Genomic DNA, 23757 nt, shown 5'->3' with positions numbered 1-23757 from the left:
GGGCGTTAGGTCGGCTTCCCTCGGGGGAGGTGAGGTTTCTCCTTTGTCTTCTCTCCGAGTTGGATGGGAAGGTTCTAGACAACATCCAGGTCCCATGCCCTCCTCATCCCGGCCACTGCTCTTCTTCCTGGGCTGTGGGAGGGATCTGGGCTATAGGAGATGTGGAGGCGCCCTAAGTTGCGGGTCTCTTTTCGGAGACCCAGATCCTCAAAGCCCAAGTCTTTCCAGTGAGCTCTGTGCGACTTCAGAGAATCCCGTTCCCAACGTAGGTACAGAGTCAGCCCACCAAGTCCTTCGTCCTTCCTCAGGGCTCCAGCACTCTGACCCACCTGGGCTTCCATCTAGATTTTAGGACTGAGGGAAGAAGTCAGATGGACCTGTGATGGGATTTAACAAACTCTTTGGGGAACTTGGTTCTCAGGAAGAATGGCAGTGACCCAAAATGGATTAGGGACCCGGTCGGGCATTACAGAAAGAGGGAAACTATACAAACGTAAAGATCACTAACTTGTGTGAACCTGTCTGTCAGGCCGGGACAGGATATGAGGTGGGAAGAATCAAGTTGCAACCGAGTGCTCGCTCTATCAAAAAAAGATGCTATCTCAACACTAGTCTAAGGTGGTTTTCCACTGACCCTATGGCTGAAGACATCCTTCCTTGACTTCTATCCTAATACGGTCTAGTTCATTCAGTGTTACATCGTCAGGTAATAGAACTACAATTTGTCCTGCACCTTTGTACCATCTCTGACCTTCTAAACTTTACCTTCCTGTTTCTCTTAGCAAATGAAATTTTCAGACGCCATAAAATACAGTTCAATGATCCATTAAACACACATCTATTGTGGAAATGTGCAATGGTTTTAAAATAATGATACCGCCTATGGAAAAACGTAAAGCTAGTGATAAATGCCAATAATTGTGAAATGTCTAGACCAGTATTACATAAGTCGCTGAGAAGTAAAAACCCGTGTTTTATAAGCTAGGAAAGCCCATATTGAGACCAGCCAAACGATGTTTTTGCATGGCCTTAGTAAAACTAGATTCTTTAAAAACCTAAATTTCATCTAGGTATCTTTTTAACCTGTCCTTTTCAAAAGTTCTTTTTAGCTATTGCTTTGAGTTTCTCGTCTTTGGGATGTTGTAGAAGAACACAATAAAGTAGTCCCACACTCCATAATAAGGGGTTCTTTATTTAGGGGTAGACTCACAGATCAACACTCGCTCTAGCAGAGACAGGAACCGAATCCAGCAGCTGAAAGAGAGAGCAAGTGACTACACAGACTTTTTATCTGCATTTGTAGTACAGGAGACCACGCCCAAGTGGGCCGGAATCTTAAAGGCTATTGGCTGAAGGAGCTCCCCCAGCAGGATGAAGCTGGGTGGCAGAACACTTTCTTAAGGTGATAGGTCAATCTTCACACTGAAGGGGGAAAGAAAAAGATTGCTTTTCAAACAACTTGATAGTGGTTTGAATTAGAATGGCCCATAAGCTCAGCTGTTTGAATTCTTGGTCTCCAGTTGGTAAATTATTTGGGAAATATTAGGAGGTGTGGCCTTGGTGGAAGAGGTGTGTCCCTGGGGAGTGGATTTTGAGACTTCAAAAGGCTTGTGCCATTTTCAGCATGTGTGTGTGTGTCTGCCTCCCACTTGACCATAAAGATGTGAGCTCTCAGCTATTCTCACTACCATGCCTTTGCTCTGTTGTGATGTACTCAGACCCTCTGAGACCATGAACTCCAAGCTAAACGCTTTCTCTTATAAGTAACCTTGGCCAGCGTGTTTGCTCGCAGCGATAGAGAAGGAAGAACTATCACTTCCACTGAGGACTGTGTTTTTAATCAAGATATAAAGAGCTAATGAAGGACTCTATGGAGATGCAGAAGAGTTTATAAAATATGTTGACCTAAGTCGTGAATCAAAATAATTCTACCTCCTCCTTATCCCCTTGCAGGCTAACAAACATGGAGCTCTCCACCAAGACTTGGGGAATAATTTCAATGGGCACTAAAGTTCTGGACTAGAATTGTTCAGAAAGGTAAGGAAACCAAGAGTATAAAATGGTTTTTCTAGTATAAAAAAAAAATCTCCTAGTGATTCTGCCTTTCTAGGAAACTAAGCAAGAGAACACAGATCTGTGACCCAGCCCAGAGTGTTAGGCGAGAGCTAAGGGTCTTGCAAATGTTGTGATATTAGCGTGTGAAGGTGTAGCAATGTGCTGGAGAGCCAGTTATCTGAGGGACGTTTTAGTGATGGCTGGAACTATTCATTATAAGAAACTAACCTGATTTGAGCACCGTGAGCAAAACCCCTCATTGCTTCAAACAAGTCTGCATAAAATAACTCTCTTAGCCCTATGGGCCCCATGAGTATTAGTATCTCCTTTCTATAAATGTAGGAAGTTGAAATTCAGAGCCTAAACATTTTACCAGCTTCTGTGTCAGAGTTGGGCTTTCAATCCAGATATGTTGCCGTGTTCTCGGTAACATCTCTCAGGCTGCCCCAACTGAAAACTGGTTGATGGGTTAAAGGACCCATGACATCCCAGCCGCCTAAAGATGGTCACGGCAGACACAGTGTCTTAATTGTTTTGGCTGTGCTTGCTGCTGTACTCAGTCCCTTTGAGGGAACTCCTACCTATTACCGTAGACCAGGTGCTTTATGAATAGCAAACGTTGGTTTCTCACAGTCGTGGAGGCTTTCTGTCTGAGCAGAGTGCCCTCACGTTTGGTTTCTGGTCAGAGCACTCTCCTGGAATACAGATTACCACTTCATGGCTGTGTCCTCAAGGCAGAGGGGACAAATGAGCTGTCTGAAGTCACTTAGAAAGACACACTAATCTTATCTATTAAGTCCCTGCTCTCCTGACCTAATCACTACCCAATTTCAGTCTGGGGCTGTGGTGGAATGAAAACAGTCATTTGCAGTACTTACCAGCAAGGAGAGATTTATTAAATGTGTTTAAACTGAATTGCTTTGGATATGATCTTGTCTGAATAGTTGACATTTAAGCAAAGGGTTCAATGAAGCATAATCTCTCATGAATTTCACAAGGAGAGAGAACAGTAAATGCAAGGACCTTGAGAAAGGAAGTTTCTTGGTTGTATTTGAGGAATATCCTGAAGGTGGTGACTAAGTAAGCGGACAAGAAGATAGCTGATTGGTGTATGCATGAAGCAGAAATCATATATAGTCCCTACCACCCACTTTACCAATGTCAATACCACAAACACATGATGAGCAGAGTGCAAAACATCATAAGGAAAAAAAGAAGCTGTTTTTTAAGGTTTATTTATTATGTATACAGAGTTCTGCCTGCATGTGTGCCTGCAGGCCAGAGAGGGCACCAGATCTCATTACAAATGGTTGTGGTGGCTGGGAATTGAACTCAGGACCTCTGGAAGAGCAGCCAGTGCTCTTAACCTCTGAGTCTTCTCTCCAGCCCCAAAAGGAAGCTTTTTGGAAATAATGGTTCATTGAATGACTATACCATGCCATGCTCTGGGCATTTATTCCTTTAATACATTGACTCTACAGGATGTTACATATATATTAATTTTACATCAAGAAGGAAACGAGGAAATAGAAATATTATATATCATATTTCACAGAGGACAGAGACAGATTTCACCTGGGTCCCTGATTCTAAAGTCTGGTTTTTTACACAATAGCATATTTTCTCATTTGAAGAAAGGTTTGTGGATGCAAGTGATCAAGAAATTATTGTGCATGGCTAAAAGACAGATGCCGTTTTAAAAATCACATTAAAGAGTAAAAGAGCAGAGCAGTTGAGACAGGGGAAGAAGAGCAGCTTCATTCCATGAGTTCAGACATTTCAGAGCAGTTGAGAGACAGGGGAAGAAGAGCAGCTTCATCCCATGAGTTCAGACGTTTCTGCACCACAACATTTTTCTTGTTTATATGATTATATTTTACCGACCATTTGTTTTTAAATTTTCACAGGTAGATGGACTTTAAGGCAATTGCCCAAAACTCTGCTGAAGAGGTTTTAGCTTACAATCAAGATATATCTGACTGGAAAGTGGTCAAATCTTCAGTAAGAGAAAAGTATTTCTCGAGAGTTTATTTTTTTATGATTGTTTATTGTAAAGACATTTTAAAATAATATGTTCTTTTGTAAGCCAGACAAAGATAGTTTCACTTTTGTTTTGTTTTTGGGTTGTTTTGTTTTCGGTTTGTTTTGTTTTCTGTATGTGACAGTTAATTTATTTCTGGATTTTATTCCCCTTTGAGAAAAAGGTAACTGTTTCCAGCAAGACCTCTAGAAAGTTCCTCGGAAATCTGTGAGTACATTTTCCAATTTGCAGTTTTCAATTCAGTGGCATTGCCACATCTGAAAGTCAACAGCACTCATTAACTAGAACAAACTACTTTCTGGTCTCCGGGAAGTGATGCATGAAGTCATGTGATTCTCATAAAATAGAGCAGTCGTGCATTACACAGTTACAGAGCAAATCCTTGCTGGTCAGTGTTGAGGCCTTCACTCACGTAACAAGGCCCTGAGATTCATCCCTGATGCCAGAAACTCCTAATTCATTAGGACGGAAAAGGTGTGCAGAGACGCACTGACATTTCTTGCCAGCAGAAGCATTTTTATGATAGTTGGAATCCTTCACTTTACTCTCAACCCCCCCCAAAAAAATCCCCATCAATTTTTTTCTCATTCTTAAGTGCAGATTGTTTTTCTATAGAGTGCTTTGAAAATGTGTTTTTGAGAATCAGACTGCTTCAAACACAAGTGCACTCAAAGTGAATGTCATGTCTTTTTGTTAGGTGTTCATTTAGAGTTCTTGGTATAACACCTGTTCCCTTAAATCACTGTGTTATTGAGAAAACCATGACCAAATTTTTAGAAAACATTTCTTTGAAAACTATACTTGTACCTCTGGCTGTCGGTGTGATTTTTGTGAGGTTGTTGGCATTGCTGGTTTTTGTTTTTAAAGAATAGGTCTCACTAACTCAGCTTTGCCTGCTTTAGCCTCCTGCATGCCATTTTTTATTAGTAGATAAGGATGGCATGAATTTCTCTTATTCATGTCAGATGACCTTAATAGTAGAATGAACAAATTTCCTTCCTTCCTTCCTTCCTTCCTTCCTTCCTTCCTTTCTTTCTTTCTTTTTCTTTTTCCTTTTTTTAGAATTTTCAAAAATAAACTGAGGATGGGGGAGGGGGATTGTACTCAACCCTAGGCATACCAGGGAAGTCAAACCTATTTTATTAAAGGTCAGCCTGACACAATATAGCATCCCTTAGGAAAAGCCTCTAAATAAGGATTTTCTAGAACAGGTTGGTCTGTGGTATATCTGGGGCAGGGGTTGCCTTGATTAACTGTCATATGAAGACCTAGACTACTGTGGGTAGCACCATTCCTTTAGCCTGCTTTTGTCATTCGATTATGATATACTCAGATAGTTTGGCTGGGTATATTAGACTAGGTTGGCAATCGAGACCTTTTAGAGTCTTAAAGACATCAGCCCCATCTCTTCTTAGTTTGGACTGATTGTTCTGATGGCCTGCCTTCGTATGTGACTTGGCCTTTCTCTGTCACAGCTTTGATATACTTTCTTTATTTTGTAAATTTAGTGATAATGATTTAGGGAGTTTCTTTTCTCGTTTAGTCTGTTTGGTGTTATGTATGCCTCTTGTGTTTGGATAGCCTTCTCTTTTCCTATTTGCAGAATTTTCTGCTAGTAGTTAACCCACTATGAAAATAGACTAGCAAAACAACCCTTGCCAAATACTGATTAATTTGAGGAGTCAAGATAGCTTGGTAGTATTGCATATACTAATGTTTTAGTACAAACGGAAAGAGAAAGAAAGGGGGGCATTAATCCCGAGACTAGAGATAGGTCCTAGGTTGTTAGGTGGGAAGGACCGCACATAGGAGTGGGAATGATTGCAGAAAAGGAAAAATGGCATAGGGAATATGTACCCAGATACCATAAACCAGGCCAGCCTCTGGACTTCAGGAGAAGAAACAATAAGAAAGAGTACAGAAAAAGAACACGGAACCAAAAGGGGGAAAAGGAGGGGAGAGGAAAAGTTCAAACAGTAGGTGGCAGTATCGTCCTGCTTGTAGGCCTACTGAACTGCACCTAAGAAATAACCCTTGCAGGGAAGGAGGGGTGGGAGGAGTTGGAGGATTTGAAAGGACTGGTGGAAGACTAGCTCTGTTCTCACAGTGTTGGGAGCAGCTGGTGGCTGCATGGTGCCCAAACACTGCTTAGTTCCATAACACCTTCGTACTGCAGTTGTTCCTTCTCGGGAAAGATGTCTGCTCAGTTTGTCGCCCACTTGTTGATAGGGAAGGTTTGGGTGTTTAATTGTTGCGGTAGCTGTTTCAAGGTGTGTGGATGCTATGGCTACTTACTGTGCTGCCGGGCTTTTATTTTAAAGTTTATTTCCTAGACCTGCATCCTGAAATGTTTCCCGCTTTCAGAGTTTCAGGCCTTCCATTAAGGTTTAAAAAACCTTTATCTAATTTGAATTGATTTTTGTGCAAGGTGAGAGATACAGACCCAATTTCACCGTCTGCTGGCTAATATTCTGCTTCTCCAGCACCATTTATTTAAAAGGCTGTCTTTTTTCATGTGGATACTTTGATTAATCTTATTAATTTGGATTGCATTACTCCTTTGGTCAATTTGGCTAAGAGTTGGTCAGTTTTATTCTTTCCCAGCAAGCAACTCAGCTGCTGAATTTTCTGTGTTTTTCTTTGGAGCAGTGGCCCTGGATTGCTGAGCCATTCACATTTGCTGGTGACTTTCTAGTCTCCTGCAGTTGGTGCTCCCATGGTGCCTGGGTCAGATCCCTGTCTGTCATGGACTGCAGTAGGAGAGGAAGGTGTGAGAATTGTCAGTAACAGATTCGTGCCCCTCCTTTGTCTCTTCCCTGAGATAGGTCCACCTGTTCTGGCTTCCCAGCCAGCTGCAGCGCTGCTGAATTCTGGTTCCTTACAGCGCTTTCCTCTGTGGTCACAAACACAAGCTGGCTTACTGGTTCTGTTTTCAGTAAGAAGGTGCTCTAAGAAAGGGCGAGAGAAGGGTCATTGGTGTCATGTTTGGATCCATGTCGAAGCCCTGTGTATTTCCAAACACACAGAGACTTGGCTAGTTGGCTTTTGTTAGCTCTTGCCATTACCCTGCTGCCGCCTCCACCTCTCAGTGGAATGTGAATGGCTTGTTCTTGAATATCTCATTGTCCAGCAAGTGCTTAAGCCGGGTCCTAAAATATAAAACCCTTTAAATGATTTCTTTCCTGGCTAAAGTAAGATCCAAACATTTTGTCCTGACCTCCAAGTCACTCCCGGGCCCTCACTTCCTGTCACTTCATCCTCTTGATCCCTTGCCGTGGTGGTGCACGCCTTTAATCCCAGCACTCGGGAGGCAGAGGCAGGCGGATCTCTGTGAGTTCGAGACCAGCCTGGTCTACAAGAGCTAGTTCCAGGACAGGCTCCAAAACCACAGAGAAACCCTGTCTCAAAAAAACCAATATATATATATATATATATATATATATATATATATATATATATATATATCCTCAAATATGCACTGGACTCACAAAGCCTTCATGGTTCTTTTGCATGGCACCCTTTCTCCCCATATCTCTCCAAAGCTAATGTCAGCTTTGATTGGCAGGTTCTTGGTTCTCATCTTCAGAACAACCTTCCTGCCCACTAGGCCAAATGTCCTACATGTACACAGTCCCTCTTTAACTAATTATTCTGCTATTGTAACCTACATAGGTGGCACTATATGGAATTTATTTTTTTTACCTCATCCTGTGTGTCTCATTAAAATATGAAGTGGTGTGAACAGGAACTTGAATAAGAGTGTGCCTAGAAATAAGTCACCCTTATTTTTTGTGGTATCCCTATACCAGGACACTGCCTGCCACAAAGACTTAGGGTATATTTATTTAGTGAATATATGTGCTTTAGTTATATTGATTACCAAACAGAAAGTTAAATATAAGCACATTATTAAAGTAATTTAGCCCTGTGGTGGTTATGCACGTCTTTAATCCCATCGCTCAAGAAGCAGAGGCAGGCAGATCTCTGTGATTTCAAGGCCAACCTGGTCTACAAAATAAGCTCTAGGCACCCAGGACTGTTACACAGATAAACCCTGTCTTGGAAAACAAAGCTAAACGAAACAAAAATAGAGGTAATCTATATATTTTATTAGCATTTGTGCTTTTTGTTAATAATTTACTGCCCCCAAAAGAACCTTTAGTGATTAGTTTTGAACACTTGGTTTTATGCATCAGCGGGAAGGTGCATCTTTCTCTTTCTGTCCCCAACTATACATTCCTCTAATGCCCTAATGTTATGGTAGGCATTCCACCAGATAATTTTAATTTACTCCCCACATATTCCACAATATAAACACCATTATTCCCCGCCTCCAGGTGACTATCCCCAAGACACCTACATTGTAACAGCGAAATGAGAACTTTCAGAAACCAGGACTTAGCTTCAGAGGTTGCCTGTAATTACCTTAATCATCATTCCTTCTGAACCTAAATCTTTCCCGTGCATGTATGGAATAATTGGAGCACATTATCCAGAGAAGGCATGTACTAGAGTCTACCTTTTCTGCTTTAACATTAATGCGTATTTACTATTACCAAGGGAACATGCTGTGTTCTTCTCCTATCAGTTACTTCATACTGTTATGGTGATTATTGCTATTAATACCTTATAGTGATGAGCACTATCAATACATCTATGCTATGATCGCTATCAATACATCTATGCTATGATCACTATCAATACATCTATGCTGATGATCGCTATCAATACATCTATGCTATGATCACTATCAATACATCTATGCTATGATCACTATGAATACATCTATGCTGATGATCACTATCAATACATCTATGCTGATGATTATTATCAATATATTTAATCCTTTCTTAAATCCCTGGGGAAGAAACCCGAGTTATTTATATATCTTATAACTAACATCAGTCATATTTAAACGAGTTTAAAAATGGTATAACAATAAAAGTAATGGCTAAAGTTGCTGTGACCAAAATGAAAAGCCCAAATTTAGTATAGCGTTTATTATGGTTTATTTCCTAAACCAAGTGGGCGAGATGCCACAGTCATTAAGAACACCAGAGGATCAACACACAGTTTCGAGCACCCACATCGGTAGCTCACACATGCCTTTTACTCAGTTCTAAGGAATTCCATGTTCTCTGCCTCCGTGGGCATCTGCATACATATGGTGTACATACACTCATACAGGCACACACACATTATAAAAATTCTAAAAATTCATTCAACATAGTATTAATAAGATAATTTGAAAAGTAACATTTAAACTCTGTTATCTATATATCACAAGGAAAAGAATCAGTAATGACAACAGTTCAATATCATCTAATAATACTATCATAAATAATTGTAAAACAGACTTCCAAGTCTCCCAAAAAGAGCTTTGGCACTGTGTTCCCCTCTACTCTCCATATTCCCGTGCTTTCTCGTGTGTTCATACTGACCATGCTTCCCAGTGGGGCCGTGGGTGAAAAGTCTCGCTGTCCAGCAGGATGCAGTACAGATGGGGAGAAAGCAGATCCGCAGAAGTGCAATTAAACAGCTTGCACTTGGTGACCAGCTACTGTGAGTCATCATCAGTAATTACATTTCTGGAAGGACTGCTTTATGAAAGGGCTAATTCGGTGTTGTTAGGTATAGCTTGTCACTATCATTAGAGTTTACTGAGGGACATTAGTGAAGTAAAGGACAACTGTGGCCGTGTGTGAACAAAATTTGTGCATAAATTTTAACTGTTTAGTGTCTGACATTGTTGCATTACATGGTGATTTTTTGGGTTTATTTTTCCCGGGCTTAAAACTGAGTGCTCTTCTCTCTCTCTCTCTCTCTCTCTCTCTCTCTCTCTCTCTCTCTCTCTCTCTCTCTCTCTCTCTCTCCCCCTCCCTTTCCCCTCGATCTCTCTCACTCTCTTTCTCTCAAATAGTAGCCTCTAGAGGGATAGCTCACCGGTTAAGAGCACTGGCTGCTCTTCCAGAGGTCCTGAGTTCAGTTCCTGGTGTGCATATGAACACGCAAACAAAACACCCATATACATAAAGTACATGGATAAATAAATCTTAAAAAAAAAATATTGAAAGGTCAGGCAGTGGTCTTACACATCTTTAATCCCGGCACTTGGGAAGCACAGACAGGCAGATCTCTGTGAGTTCGAGGCTAGCCTGGTCTACAAAGCAGACAGCCAGAGCTATGCAAAGAAACCCTATCTCGAAAAACCAAAAAATAAGATAAAATAAAATAAACAATAAAAAATAAATATTTTTGACATGGAGGAAGTAAACCTTACATTAAGGAATTTCAGAATACCTCAGAGAGGAAATTAGGAAACACCTAAGCTGTTAAAGAAAAAGTCAAGTATACAAGGAAGTCATCTAAAGAATTCCTGTCTGAGCAAATGGTGGAAGCCAGCCAGATACAATGGCACATGCCTGTAATTGTAGCTTTGGCATTCGGGAGGCTGAGGGAAGCTTAACTTCGAGACTTTCTGAGCTCCATAAAAGCCAGGGTCCGTAGCTTGGCCAGGCCTCCGTGAATACAAAGCAAAAGTTGAGGGTAGCAATTTTCCACACACATGACTACTCTCCTCTCTAGTAATGACATTTTCGTTCTCTTCACGCTCTCTGAATAAATTTTAATTCTTTAGAAACTTAAAGATTTTACCTTAAAACATCTGTTCTCCTTCTTTGAAAGAAATGAGTAAAAGTGTTAAGGGCGTGGCCATATTACTCTGATTGTCCTTTCAGCTGGCAACCTTCTGCTACAGTGGATTTGAATCCAGCGTCCTAACCCACACTGGGAAAGTTCTCTGCCACTGAGCCACATCCCCTAACTCTTTGTACATTTTGAGATAGGGTCTCACTAAGTTACCCGGTCTGATCTTGAAGTCACCTTGTTTCCTAGACAAAAATGATACATTATGATCCTCCTGCCTGCTCAGCCTCCCAAGTAGCTGAGATGACAGGCCTGAGCCATCAGGCCAGGCTAGAAAAGTAAACATTGAAATAATGGCTGCAATGCTTATTTAAATAAACTATGCTAATTCACATTCAATACACTGTATTAAATAAAATTATTTAAATTATTATATAAAGTTCCCTTTAGAATACATAATGTAAAGAAGCTAAAGTACAAATGAATTTTGTTCTGAGACAGAGCTCATCCCCAAGGTATCTCATTATAGATATGCAAATACCCAAAAATAATATAAATACTAATAAATTATATTTATCTATTACATAGAAAATATAATAAATTTAAAAAGGAATCAAAATAATGAGCGTGTTTGGTCCCGGGTGTTTTAGACAGCAGATACTCGGTTTCACAGTTTCCTTACTGTGGTGTGCTCTCTTTAATCTCAATTGCACTCTATCTCCAAATTAAAGTCAATTTCTTACATTTTACTTTACTTTGATGACATAGATATCGTGTTGAAGGCGTAATTCGAGAGTCAACAGCTAAGGTCTCCAATTTCCTCTACCAACCTGAAAACAGAATTACTTGGGATAAATCATTGAAAAGATACAATGTGATACACAAGATTGATTCGGTAATGTACTATTTAATAGTGAATAATGTCTACTTTATTACCTTATTTCTAACTAGTGTGAATTATTAAATATATGTCTTATAGATTTGAATTAGCTGTTTTTAATTACAGTGTGGGGGACTGAACCCAGGGCCACTTGGATGCCAAGCAAACACAGCATCACTGAACACATATTCCACTACTTTGAGATCAGATCTGTCCTACTTGCCCAGGCTGCTCTCCACCTCTAGTTTTCGAGTGCTAGAATTATAAGCATGAACCACTACACCTAGCTGGAATGTTATAAAAGGCTTAAAATAGCTATTTTTATTAGTCTGGACTTTAATTCCAATTAGCTTTGTACTGTTTGTAAATAACTATCACATTTCCAATCTTCCAGTCTCTTGTTGATATGTACTTTTTGTTATAAGGGAATTAAACTTAGCTATTCCCTTCTATTATAAGGAAACAAATTTAAACGTATCTTGTTGATGAGGGTGGGGAGAGAGCATGGTACATACATCTGAGTGCAGGTGCTCAGAGGCCAGAGGCCTAGAGTCCCATGGAGCTGCAGTTACTGCTGGCTGTGAGCTCTCTCGTATGGATACTAGACACCACAGCCTCATCCCCTAAAAGAACAAGGTGTGCTCTTATCCTCTGAGCCATCTCTCCAGCCATAGTTTTTGGGGTTTGTTGCAGTGTTTTGGTTTTTGAGAAACCCACATGTTCCCAATGCCTACACTGCCTATACTGGCCTGGAACTGGAGATTCTCCTTTCATCAGTAATACAACTACAAGTGTCCTGGCAGAATTTAATCTATGAATATGACTCTAGAAAACAGGTATAAAGTGGATCTTCACCCTAGGGACTGATAAAAAAAACAGTAGGTACTGTTGAAAATCAAAGACCAGGACTGGTGAGTTAGCATGAAGAACGTATGTTAAAAAAAATAAATTTAAATTTAAAAAAAGGTCAGAGTAGCAACTGTAACCCCTGCACTCCCATGGGGAGATGAGATGTGAAAGCAGAAGAATTCTCAGAATTCATGGACCAGCTAGCCTGTTGTATGCAGTAGCAAACAACAAAGACGTCTTGCTTCAATTAAAGTTGTCTTCTACCCTACACACACACACACCAAAAAAGCAAATAAACACGTTTCCGAAAGACTCAAGACAAAGTATAAACTAATGAAGGAACATCCTATGGCAGCACCTATATTAAAGTCATACAGAGAAACTGCTATGGCTTCTGTGCAAGCATGACATACAAACTCAGGAAGTGTTCCATATTCTAAAATTTGTTAAAATTCCAGTGTAAATAGGCAAGCAATGTGAAAAACAAAATAAAATATCTTGTCTGAATATCATCAGTACTATAGTAATAGTCCCTAATGAGAACAACATAACAAAATTTCAAAATTTTTAAAATTATATAAACCATTGAAAGAAATAAGGACACAAATGCCCAAAAGAATTTGAAGACAAGAAATAACTCTCCAATGAATTCCAAGAAAATAAAGCAAACAGGTTAATAAAATAACAATGTCAATTAAGGATAATGGAAACAGACTTCAATAAGGATATAGAAACATTAAAGAAAACCCATAAAGCTATGAAGTGAAAATGAAAACTCAAGTCAAATTAAAAACACTAAAAAAAAAAACTAACCAATAGAATTATCCTTCAGAAGACAGAATAACAAAGCTTGAGGATAAGGTGGAAAAAATGAATCACTCAGCTAAGAAATGACATTTGAGTGTGAATGGGACATTTAAAATCTCTTTCAAATTATGGGCACAGTAGAAGAATTCCATGCCAAAGACCTAGAAAATATTTTCAATTGATATCATAGAAGAAAAATTTCTAAATCTAAGGAAAGAGTGGCTATCCAGATACAAGAAGCTTATGGAACACCAAACAGATCCAAAAAAGAAACACTCCATGTAGTATTGTAGTTAAAGCACTAAAAACACAGAAAAAGAAGTGTATTCAAAGCAGTGAGAAAGACTGAGTCACACGCAAATGTCGGTCTGTGAGGATAATAGCTGGCATTTCAGTGGAATTATTAAAGTCCAGAAGAGTAGGTTCTCAAAGACAGCTGGTAAATTAGATGAAGATGCCCAATAAAACTTTCCATCACAACTGAGGAGGAAAGATGAAATTAGAACAGTCAGGAAGCTATCAGAGCAATCTAAATAGGATTTTACAGTGTTTTATGCTAGGGCAATAGCAATATGGAGCAAGGGAAACACAAAGGATAGAAGACGCAGCCTAGAGATGGAGTCAGTAGGATGTACTGAAGGAGGAAGAACCAAAATGAGTTCTATCATATGTGAGAACTAAACGTGTTTTAGTAACTATAGAACTATATGTTTAAAGTGCTTCTTTCTGGCAAATGAAGCATTCCATCCTTAAGGGAAGCTTCGTTAAGACAGGAAGTAAACAACTCAAAATAGCTTCAGGAAGTCCCTGAAACTGACCAAGTTTCCTAGGCTCCTTCCTCTTCATGAGTATGTGAGTAGTAAAGACTGCTGAGAGTCACTCAGAGAAGCCAAGCAGCCAGAAAGAAGCAGAGAACTGCCCAGCTGCCTAGAAGAAACAGGCCGTCTGAGATGCCTGGAATGGACACTCTCAGACCCTGAACTGCCTGCAGGAAGTGCAGTGAGCTCCAGGTTTCTGGCTTTTTTGAACTGTTCTACAGTGATATTTTATTTGTATTTTAATAAATCAAGCTTGCCTGAAGATCAGAGAAAAATAGCCACACTGGTCAGCCTTACAGACCAGGCAGTGGTGACACGCACCTTTAATCCCAGTAGCCACACTAGTTTGCCATAGAAACCGGGTGGTAGTGGTGCATGCCTTTCATCCCAGCACTAGCGAGGACTATAAGATGGGAGGAAACAGCTCTCAGACGCAGTCTCATTCTAAGGTTTCCAGGAGGCAGGATCACCATTTCGGACTGAGGTAAGAGCCAGTGGCTGGCTGTTTTGCTTTTCTGACCTTCACATTGAACCCCAATATCTGTCTCTGGGTTTTTATTAATTGTGCCACACTGTTCCCCATGCTAGGGTGGGCTTTGTAGTGCAGCTGTCTTTGAGTAAGTAACTCCCAGTCATATTCCTGTAAGCACCCCTAATAAAATTCATTGGTTCGCCAAGTTGGATTTTGGTGTATCTTTACATTGCTCTCTCATGAACTCCCTTCCTGGCATGAGCAATCCAGGCCAACAGAGAGCTGAAATCACTGGAGGGGATAAGTAGTGACTGTGGGTCCTTTCAATGAGCTGGCTGTAGGACTTTGGGGGGTCTCATATGCAGGCCAAGAGTTGGAGGGATTTGCAGCTAAGCCATCCTAAATCCAGTTTCACCAGTGGTTTCAAACACTGATCATAAATTTTAGGTCTTATTCCATAATGTGCCAAATCAATGTATGTTTCAGAATATTTACCAACCCCACAGAGGGACAAAATAGTGCTGTACAGAAATCAGAAGACCAGTCGGGTGGTAGTGGTGCACGCCTTTAATCCCAGCACTTGGGAGGCAGAGGCAGGTGAATCTCTGTGAGTTTGAGGTCAGCCTGGTCAACTTAGTGAGTTCCAGGACAGCCAAAGCTCCACAGTGAAACCCTGTCTCAATAAAAAAGGGGGGGAATGGAGGAGAAAAAGGAAGGAAGGAAGGAAGGAAGGAAGGAAGGAAGGAGGGAGGGAGGGAGGGAGGGAGGGAGGGAGGGAGGAAAAGGAGAGGGAGCGAGGAAGAGAGGGAGGGAGGGAAGGAGGGAGGGAGGAAAAAGAAAGGAAAGAAAGAAAGAAAGAAAAAGAAAGAAAGAAAGAAAGAAAGAAAGAAAGAGAAAGGAAGAAAGGAAGGAAGGAAGGAAGGAAGGAAGGAAGGAAGGAAGGAAGGAAGGAAGAGAAAGAAAGAAAGAAAGATCAGAACAAAAAACCTTGGCTCTAATTCTGAACAGCTTTCTAGCCATACATAGTATTTCATCTTTGGGCCATGTCTTCTCATCTACAAATAGAACAAATGTTCTTTGGATTTTTTGTGGAATGTTGTGCACATGTAATTGTGACTCAGTGTTCTCTTATATTTTTGGTTGTGAGCCTAGCCTTTAACGGCTGAGCCATCTCTCCAGCCCTTGACTCAGTGTTCTCTAACACTAAAATTGCAGGCTGATGTGGTGAGACCGCCTTAACACTTCATCTTAAACCTTTTTTTTTTCCTAAAGGCAGACTAAACATACATGATGAAGTTCTTGGGGAACAACAAACCACTAACATTACACTAACAGTAAGCAACTTTTGCCATCTTTATGGTTTGATTTGTTGCAGGACACATTTATATGCCATGCCATGACACAAAGTTTTGCCATGGGCTCAATTTCCCCTAGAGACTTTGTCGACGTAGTCTGCATCAAGCACTATGAAGGGAATATCGACATTATCAGTAGTAAGTTGAAACATTTGCCCATGTTTTAGAATTACTGTGTGTCATTAAAAATGTTTTGCCTTTGTTGGTACTAATGGTTTAGAAGAAACTGTAGTTCCAATCTTTTTATGTTTGTTTGTTTGTTTATTTATTTGGTGCAACCAAAACGCTTGTGTTGTGTACACAGGTGAGCTATTTTACCTAACCCAAGAGGTGCTGCTTAGATAAGTTGTTCCTGGACGTTTGCAGTGTGAACTGAGGAATCAATACAGACAGAGACTGTAGCTAAAATTTCAATGTATGCATTTTTAATACTATGAAACAAAATTAGCTTTTTTATATATAATTTTATACTTGTTTAAAATGGGCATATATAATAATTGTTACACTACTGAGTATAAAATAGGATAATACTGAATATTGTTGGGTGGGTCTTTCCTTAAATGTGCCTATGTCTCTTCTAGGGGATGCAAGTTTTAACATAACTCTAGTCTGCTCTGCAATAACGTGACTATGAAATATAAATGTATCATTATTTGCTAACTTGTGTTACTGGCACAAAACCTTTTCACAACACAAGGGTGTGGACTCTGCAAGCTTAAGATCATATATGATGAAAGTTACTTAGCAGACAGTGGTGGAACACACCTTTAATCCCAGCACTCAGGAGACCGAGGCAGGCAGATCTCCGTGAGTTCACAGCCAGCCTGTTCTACTGAGTGAGTTCCAGGACAGGTTCCAAAGCTACACAGAGAAACCTTGACTTAGGGGGGGGGGTGGTAGGGAGAGAGAGAGAGGAGGGAGAGAGAAGAGAGAGAAGAGAAAGAGAGGAGAGAGAGAGGAGGGAGAGAGAGGGGAGAGAAGAGAGAGAGAGAGAGAACAAACTTTGGCGGAGTAGCAGCAAAGATCCCAGTTTTCCTCTTGAATTTGGTTTAATCCTGTAATTTCTGTAAGGACGTTTCCTCTCCTGTAAGATCCTCAAGAATAGACAGACAGTGAAGCTGTGCTATCACTTCCCAACACATAAAATGGGATGACTCCAGTAGTCTGTTTCACAAACAAAACTTCTCATCCCTCTGACTCAAAGCCTGCTTTTCAAATCTTATAGCAGATCATTAAAGATGGAGGTCCTCAAAGTATACATAGTTTAATCATTGGTTTCAAAGTTTAGCAGATAAAATGTTTTCCCTACCTATTATATGAAAATTTGCCTTTTCTAGACTTAGGTCTGTAATTTTCCATGTCTTGAAAATAAGTCGTTTCTAGCCTCTATTAATAGTTAGAGGGCAGGTAAAATAACAGCTACAGTTTTAGCTCAGTGTCATGGTGCTGTCAAAGCCACGTGAGGCCCCAGGCTCCATCCCAGCAGAGCAGAGTAAGAAGATAATTTTAAAAACGCATGGTGGAGCATGCTTTTAACCTCTGCACTTAGGAGGCAGAGGCAGGTGAAGCTGTATGAATTTGAGGCTACCCTTGTGTGTAAAGTGAATATGAAGCCATATAGAGACTACACATAGACCCTGTTTTGAAAAATAATAAATAGACAAAGCAGTGTATGAGTGTAAACTAGTGACTAGGAATATCCATTCAGTTTGTGCAGCAGCAAAGCGCACGTTCCGCAAGACATTTCCGCTGAATACATGTTCAGTGTCTGGCCAGCTTTCTTCGTAGTCCTTTAAGGCTTTTCTCTGTGCCTTGCTCGGGGCTACATATTTTGTCTGCAGAGTCTCAATAAGGTTACAACTCAAGTTTCCAGATATTGAGCATAAAAAATATTGATTTACCTGGATAATAAGCTCCTGAACTTACAGCTCTAGTCTTTCAGGTCTTCAAAATAAATGCTCACCGCAGTACCTGCCTCACCAAAGACTCATACTGTTTGGAAAACGATAGCAGATTTCACAAAGGGAAGAACGACAAGCATGGCTCCATGTGTCCCTCTGGCATCCCGTCATCCCAGTATAATGGGCTCTGTTCAGAGAGCGATCCGTAAATGGGAATTCATTGGCCACGCCGCCCGCTCCTCTGCCCTAAGCTGCGCTTTGCATTGTGCACAGACTTGTGAAAACAAATCAGGACAATTCCTGTGCTCTGGCCGTAGCAAAAGTTATATATTTTTAAACTATTTAAAAATAAGTAATCACCGTAAATTTATTCTGAATCACTTCCCTCTTTTCACTACAACACGCATATTCTCTGTATAATTAATTACTAAGGCAAATTCTACCAAGTTTTCATTACTTGAAATTAGTACATGGGATTAACAGAAGAAAGCATTTGAAGTGTCTGAGTACTTCAGATGTTTCATGGAAAATAAAAGTATTAACAAAAATCAATGAGCCCCAATAAAACCATCTCTTTTATGCTTTGTTCTTTTGTTTCAAACCTCAGAAAGGAACTAAATGATGCTTTTAAAGAGCTTTCTTGTATAAAACATACCAGCATCTGTAGGGATACCAGCACTACCAATACATGGACACTATAAAACTAGTGTTAGCAATGAAGTCAAATGCTATCATAGACTTTAAAATTACGCTTCTAGAAATAATCCTTGTCTCTGTGAATTGGGTCTCATTTCAGTATCTTTAATCACAGCTAACAGTGTGGACTTCCCAGGATATCCTCCATCTCCGCATTATATCCGTGGTTATAATCATCCCTCTGGCTATGTGTGTTCACCTCTCAAAGAGTAAGTGTTATTTATACGTGTTTACTTTAGCAGGCCTTCTCTCTTCATCTTAGGATTTACTTCAGGATTCCTAGCTCATCAATAGAAATTTGTACCAACATACGATGTTGGGAGGGAAAAAAACTGCCCCTAAAAGCAAGTTTAAAAATAACTTTTTATATTTTTGTCTTAAACATAAGAACAGATAATTTACTATAAAATGTATTTTCAGTCTCTGGGCATAACAAATATTTTCCCACAGATTAACCTTCCATGATGTTTATATTTCTTCAGCATCAACTAAGGAATCTTTTAAAGATATGAATATATGAGCAGCACTAAGTGGACTTAGTCGGGTGTGTGTGTGTGTGTATAAAACAATAATCGAGGAAGACTTAGTCTGTGTGTGTGTGTATGTGTGTATATAAAACAATAATTGAGGAAGACTTAGTCTGTGTGTGTGTGTATGTGTGTGTATAAAACAATAATTGAGGAAGACAGTCTGTGTGTGCGTGCGTGTGTGTGTGTGTGAGTATAAAACAATAATTGAGGAAGAGGTCACAAATTTGATAGGGGTGGGGAGAAGGATATAGGAAGAGCTGGATAGGGAGAGGTAGAAATGATGTAGATACAGTACTACTGTATTTTCATGAACAATTCTAAAACAACATTAAAATTTAAATTAAAAAATAAAATAAAATTCCCTGAAATTACAATACACATTTATGAGTCATAAATATTTTACCTTGAGTAAATTATTTACACGAATCACCTGCTTAAATATTTCTACAGAATGAAATAACCAGCAGGAATATTCATATAAAAACTGCCAAAATCAGGAATGAGGTACTGATGACAGGTGGTCAACCAAAGGACAAAATGGTAATCTAAAATAGATTTAATAAAAGCACACATTGCATTGAATTGGAGTATATACATGCGTACAAATCCACCTCACGAATCCATTATTTTTAAATTATTCTGTTATTATTAAATCACAATATTGACATATACATATAAAGTGAACAAAAAATTTGATGGCAAAATATAAATTCATAATAAGAGACAATGTGTTTTTAGTTTTAGTACTGTATTCCTCAATGCTTTTTCTACTGAAAATCTATTTTAAATGTAAGTGGACAGAGTTAATACCACACATAGTCAGAACAGGAACAATAACATGGGGCCTTCCACTTCTTGGTCAGTTTTAAATTTGTGACCAATATCTTATGCTCCTAGCAGAACAGAATTAATAAACTGCTGCTCCCAGTGAGGAGAAGTGACATTTGGCAGGATCTCTGGTAGTCTAGCTAATGCGTGCAGGGTCAGACTTTGCCCCCATCCCACTGGGATAAACTTAGTCGCGTTCTCACAGAACGGAGAAAGCAACTATGGTTCTTCGTCTTTTCTTCCTCTGCAGTCTAATGTTGTAGATAGGGCATTTGGAATCGAGCTGTGCAGAACACTTGTCCAACACTGTCCATTCTGAATCACTCTCACAAACAGCAGATATGTGTTGTAGTAATATGACCTTCCTCCATCAGTGTGTGATCCCATAGTAAACTCCAGTCGAGCTCCGGGGCTAACAGAAATCATCTACTCTTCGTAAAGAGATGTGGATGTAGATGTGGTGATACTCCTATGATCGCTGACTGCGGTCTTAACATAGTACTGTGAAATTCTGCCTCCATATTTTTAAGTTGACATAGAATTTTACATAAATAAAAGGTGAACATTCTAAAATATCCTAAATATTGCTATATTTACATAGATCTGTAGCTTGTATAAATTAATCCGATTAACCACTTGAGTCCACCATCGCGCTGCTCTTATCATAAAGCCTTCCCTGTTGTGCTGGTTAACGCCTTTTGAGCACCACTTTTCCCCTTGAATTTGCATCTAGAATATTTCCTCTCACAGGGTAATTTGCTAATGGAATAGTTGTATAGCTTGGAATTTTTCAAATCACCTTATTTTTTTATAAAACAATATGAATTAAAAGTTTTCCAATGTGTTTACTGTGACCATAGTATCTAAGGATTAAGACTGCATGTGTGTAGCTGGGCGTGGGCATTTAAGCCTGTAGCCCTAGAGCTGGGGCGGGGAAAGCAAGAGGATTGCCATGATGAGTTCAAGGCCAGGCTGAGATGCAAGGTCAAACTCTGTCTCAGAGAACAGGGACATTAATAAAAGTAATTATATAACTATACACATGATGTTGGCTTGGCCAACTTGTATATGATGGTTTTCATTTTATCTTGTTATATTTTATTTTGTTATGTTCTGTTGTTATCTTCTAGAAACCTGTTCTTTCCTAATGAGAGACAGAAAGGGAGTAGATCTGGAGGGGAGGGAAAGTAGGGATGACTGGGAGGAAGAGAGGGAGGGGAAACTGTATTCAGATTATATTATATGAGAAAATAATCTATGTTTAATACAAGGGAAAATATAAATATATCTCAGTGAAAAACTACACATATATGCAGGAACGAATGTATATAATTTTCATTTCACTGTTTTTTATTTTTAATAGAGGCAGATATTGTATTTCTTATTAAGTACATGTATAAAAGTGCTATATACAGTTTAAAAATGCTACATAAACAGAAGTAGAACAGATGTTCAGAGAAAAGAAAAGGCGTGCATTTTGAGGATTGAATAAATAGCAAAAGAAAGGGTAACTACAGCTAAGGTTTTAATATACATTCTGACTACTTAATATTTCAATAGAACTTTTATTTTATAAGGATGTGACCTCAGGTCCCTGTCCCTTCCCCCTTTAGGTTAACTGTCTTGTCATATGCACGATAAAAAGAATCATAGAGAATAAACTTGAGACTTCTGCTCTCTCTAAACCTGTCACTTCCTAAGATCAAGTATGAATGCTTTATCTTTTGTAACTCTGTTTGTTTACAGAAACCCAGCGTATTCCAAGTTAGTGATTTTTGTCCAGACAGAAATGAGAGGAAAACTGCTTCCATCGATAATTGAAAAATCTATGCCCTCCAACTTAGTGAGCTTCTTCCTCAATGCAAAAGATGGGATAAAGGCACATAAAATTCCATCCATACGCGGACATCACAATGGGCACCCATCAGTTACACCCATCAATAAATAAAGCCATCTGCCATTAAACCAAAGAGATTTCCCACCGCATGAACTGCTGGCACGTGTAGTTTGTTACTGCAGGTTACTTGTAAGTCAACATACACGCATCTGTTGTACATCGCTAGACACCAGTTTTGTACAGAGTTCTTGAAACATTTTGTCAAAATAAGAACTTTATTTTACAAGAAAACCCCATTAAGTACAGTTTTTCATCTCACATGACATTAAATAATGTGCTATTAATAAACTTTGCCCACCTGAATATACTCCATATTCAGATCATAAACAAACACACAGGCTGGGCAATGGGGGCACACACCTTTAATCCCACACTCAAGAGACAGAGGCAGGCAGATCTCTGAGTTGGAGGTTAACCTGGTCTACAGAGTGAGTTCCAGGACAGCCAGAGCTCTTACACAGAGAAACCCTGTCTTGGAATAACAAAAACAAAACCGAGCAAAAAAAAAAAACCCAACAAATACAGTCAGCAGCCAGCATTAATTAGAAATTAAGTATTCATCTGGGGATGGTGGCAAACACCTGTAACCCTGGCACTGGAGAGAGTGAGATGGGCTAGCACAATGAGACCAGCCTGAGCTACACAGAAAGACCTTATCTCAAAAATAAATGGAAAGTATATTTTAAATTACTTTTCCTCCACTTACTGCTTAATGGAAAACTATGGAGGTTTGAACATAAGAATAGAAGAGAAGCCCACTAGGGAGCTCAGAGTGCATCTTAAGGGCAGATTAATTGCCTAACACTTAATGATCCTGGATGCCCTGGATTCCATCGTTGGCACCGGAAAACAGGAAGTGTTCCGTTCCAGTCCATGACTAGTGATGCTTATCTGAGCCTCTGTTTTTACTGGGGGATCAACAAGGTTGAGAGCCACAGAGCTAGAACCATTCTATTTCCATGTCCTTCGTTCTGTGGTGTCATCTGTGCCACCTGGAGAGACAAGCTCACGCTCCCACTGCAAACGGGACATACATACGTAAATCATTGGCCACTTCCAAGAATGTATCAGCAAGTATCAGGGTAGAGAAAGAGCTCCACTGACCCAGCTCCTATGCTGATTACAGATAACAATGATGCTGCTTTTTGTTTTTCCGAGACAGGGGTTCTCTGTAGCTTTGGAGCCTGTCCTGGAACTAGCTCTTGTAGACCAGGCTGGCCTCGAACTCACAGAGATCCGCCTGCCTCCCAAGTGCTGGGATTAAAGTGCGCCACCACTGCCTGGCAATGCTACCTTCTTAAAGGGCCCATCTGACAAAGAACTCTCCCCTAAAATAGACAGGAAGCTTTCCAAATAGGGACTATAAAAGCAATTCAGTTAAAAGCAGCTAAAAACACTGAGAAAGATACGTGATTAAAAAAAACTCAAAAAATATATATTCCACAACATTAGCCACCAGGTAAATTCAAGTAACATTCAAACTGAGGTGTCAGCACACTTCCCAGCATGGCAGAAAACTTTAAAAGTAACAATAGAATCAAGTGTTGGCACACATTCAGAAAGCGCCAACACCCTTATTTCTTTGGTTTTTTTTGTTTTTAAAATATTTATTTTTGATAATTCCAAACATAAGTACAACATTAACATAATTTCTATTTCCACATTCCCCTTCCAATTCCTCCCATGTCTCCCAAGTGCCTTTGTATTTTCAATTACTATTGTTGATTATGTATATTATATATGTATAATGATATATATATGTAAATACAATTGGTGAGAGCATTTGGTGTTGCTCATACATACATGTATTTAGGGGTGACCACATGGGGTTGGATAACCTATCAGGGTGCCTGTCTCTAGAGAACACTGATTCTCCATCTCTTAGTAACTATTAATTGCATAGTACTCTTCATGTAAAAGTGATGATATAAATCTTTTGTGAGATTTCCCCCACAACTATGGGATGTTAACTAATTGTGGAGG

The 23757-nt window shown here is 39.6% G+C and overlaps 1 protein-coding gene across 1 annotated transcript; it reads left to right on the top strand.

Moving 5' to 3' along the window:
- The first annotated feature begins 25 nt into the window (after window positions 1–25).
- Stard6 (StAR related lipid transfer domain containing 6) lies at window positions 26–21853 on the top strand. Its single transcript, XM_075970810.1, has 8 exons — window positions 26–706; window positions 1954–2037; window positions 3963–4056; window positions 4254–4303; window positions 11510–11636; window positions 15943–16060; window positions 18635–18728; window positions 21624–21853. Exons 3-8 carry the CDS (start codon window positions 3967–3969, stop codon window positions 21823–21825), a joined length of 681 nt encoding a protein of 226 aa, XP_075826925.1. The 5' UTR covers window positions 26–706; window positions 1954–2037; window positions 3963–3966; the 3' UTR covers window positions 21826–21853.
- Window positions 21854–23757: the final 1904 nt, after the last annotated feature.

The sequence above is a fragment of the Microtus pennsylvanicus genome, chromosome 4 (assembly GCF_037038515.1).
Source record: "Microtus pennsylvanicus isolate mMicPen1 chromosome 4, mMicPen1.hap1, whole genome shotgun sequence".
NCBI lineage: Eukaryota > Metazoa > Chordata > Mammalia > Rodentia > Cricetidae > Microtus > Microtus pennsylvanicus.
Note: the sequence above shows the minus strand (reverse complement) of the source record. Positions and strands in the feature narration are given on the sequence as shown.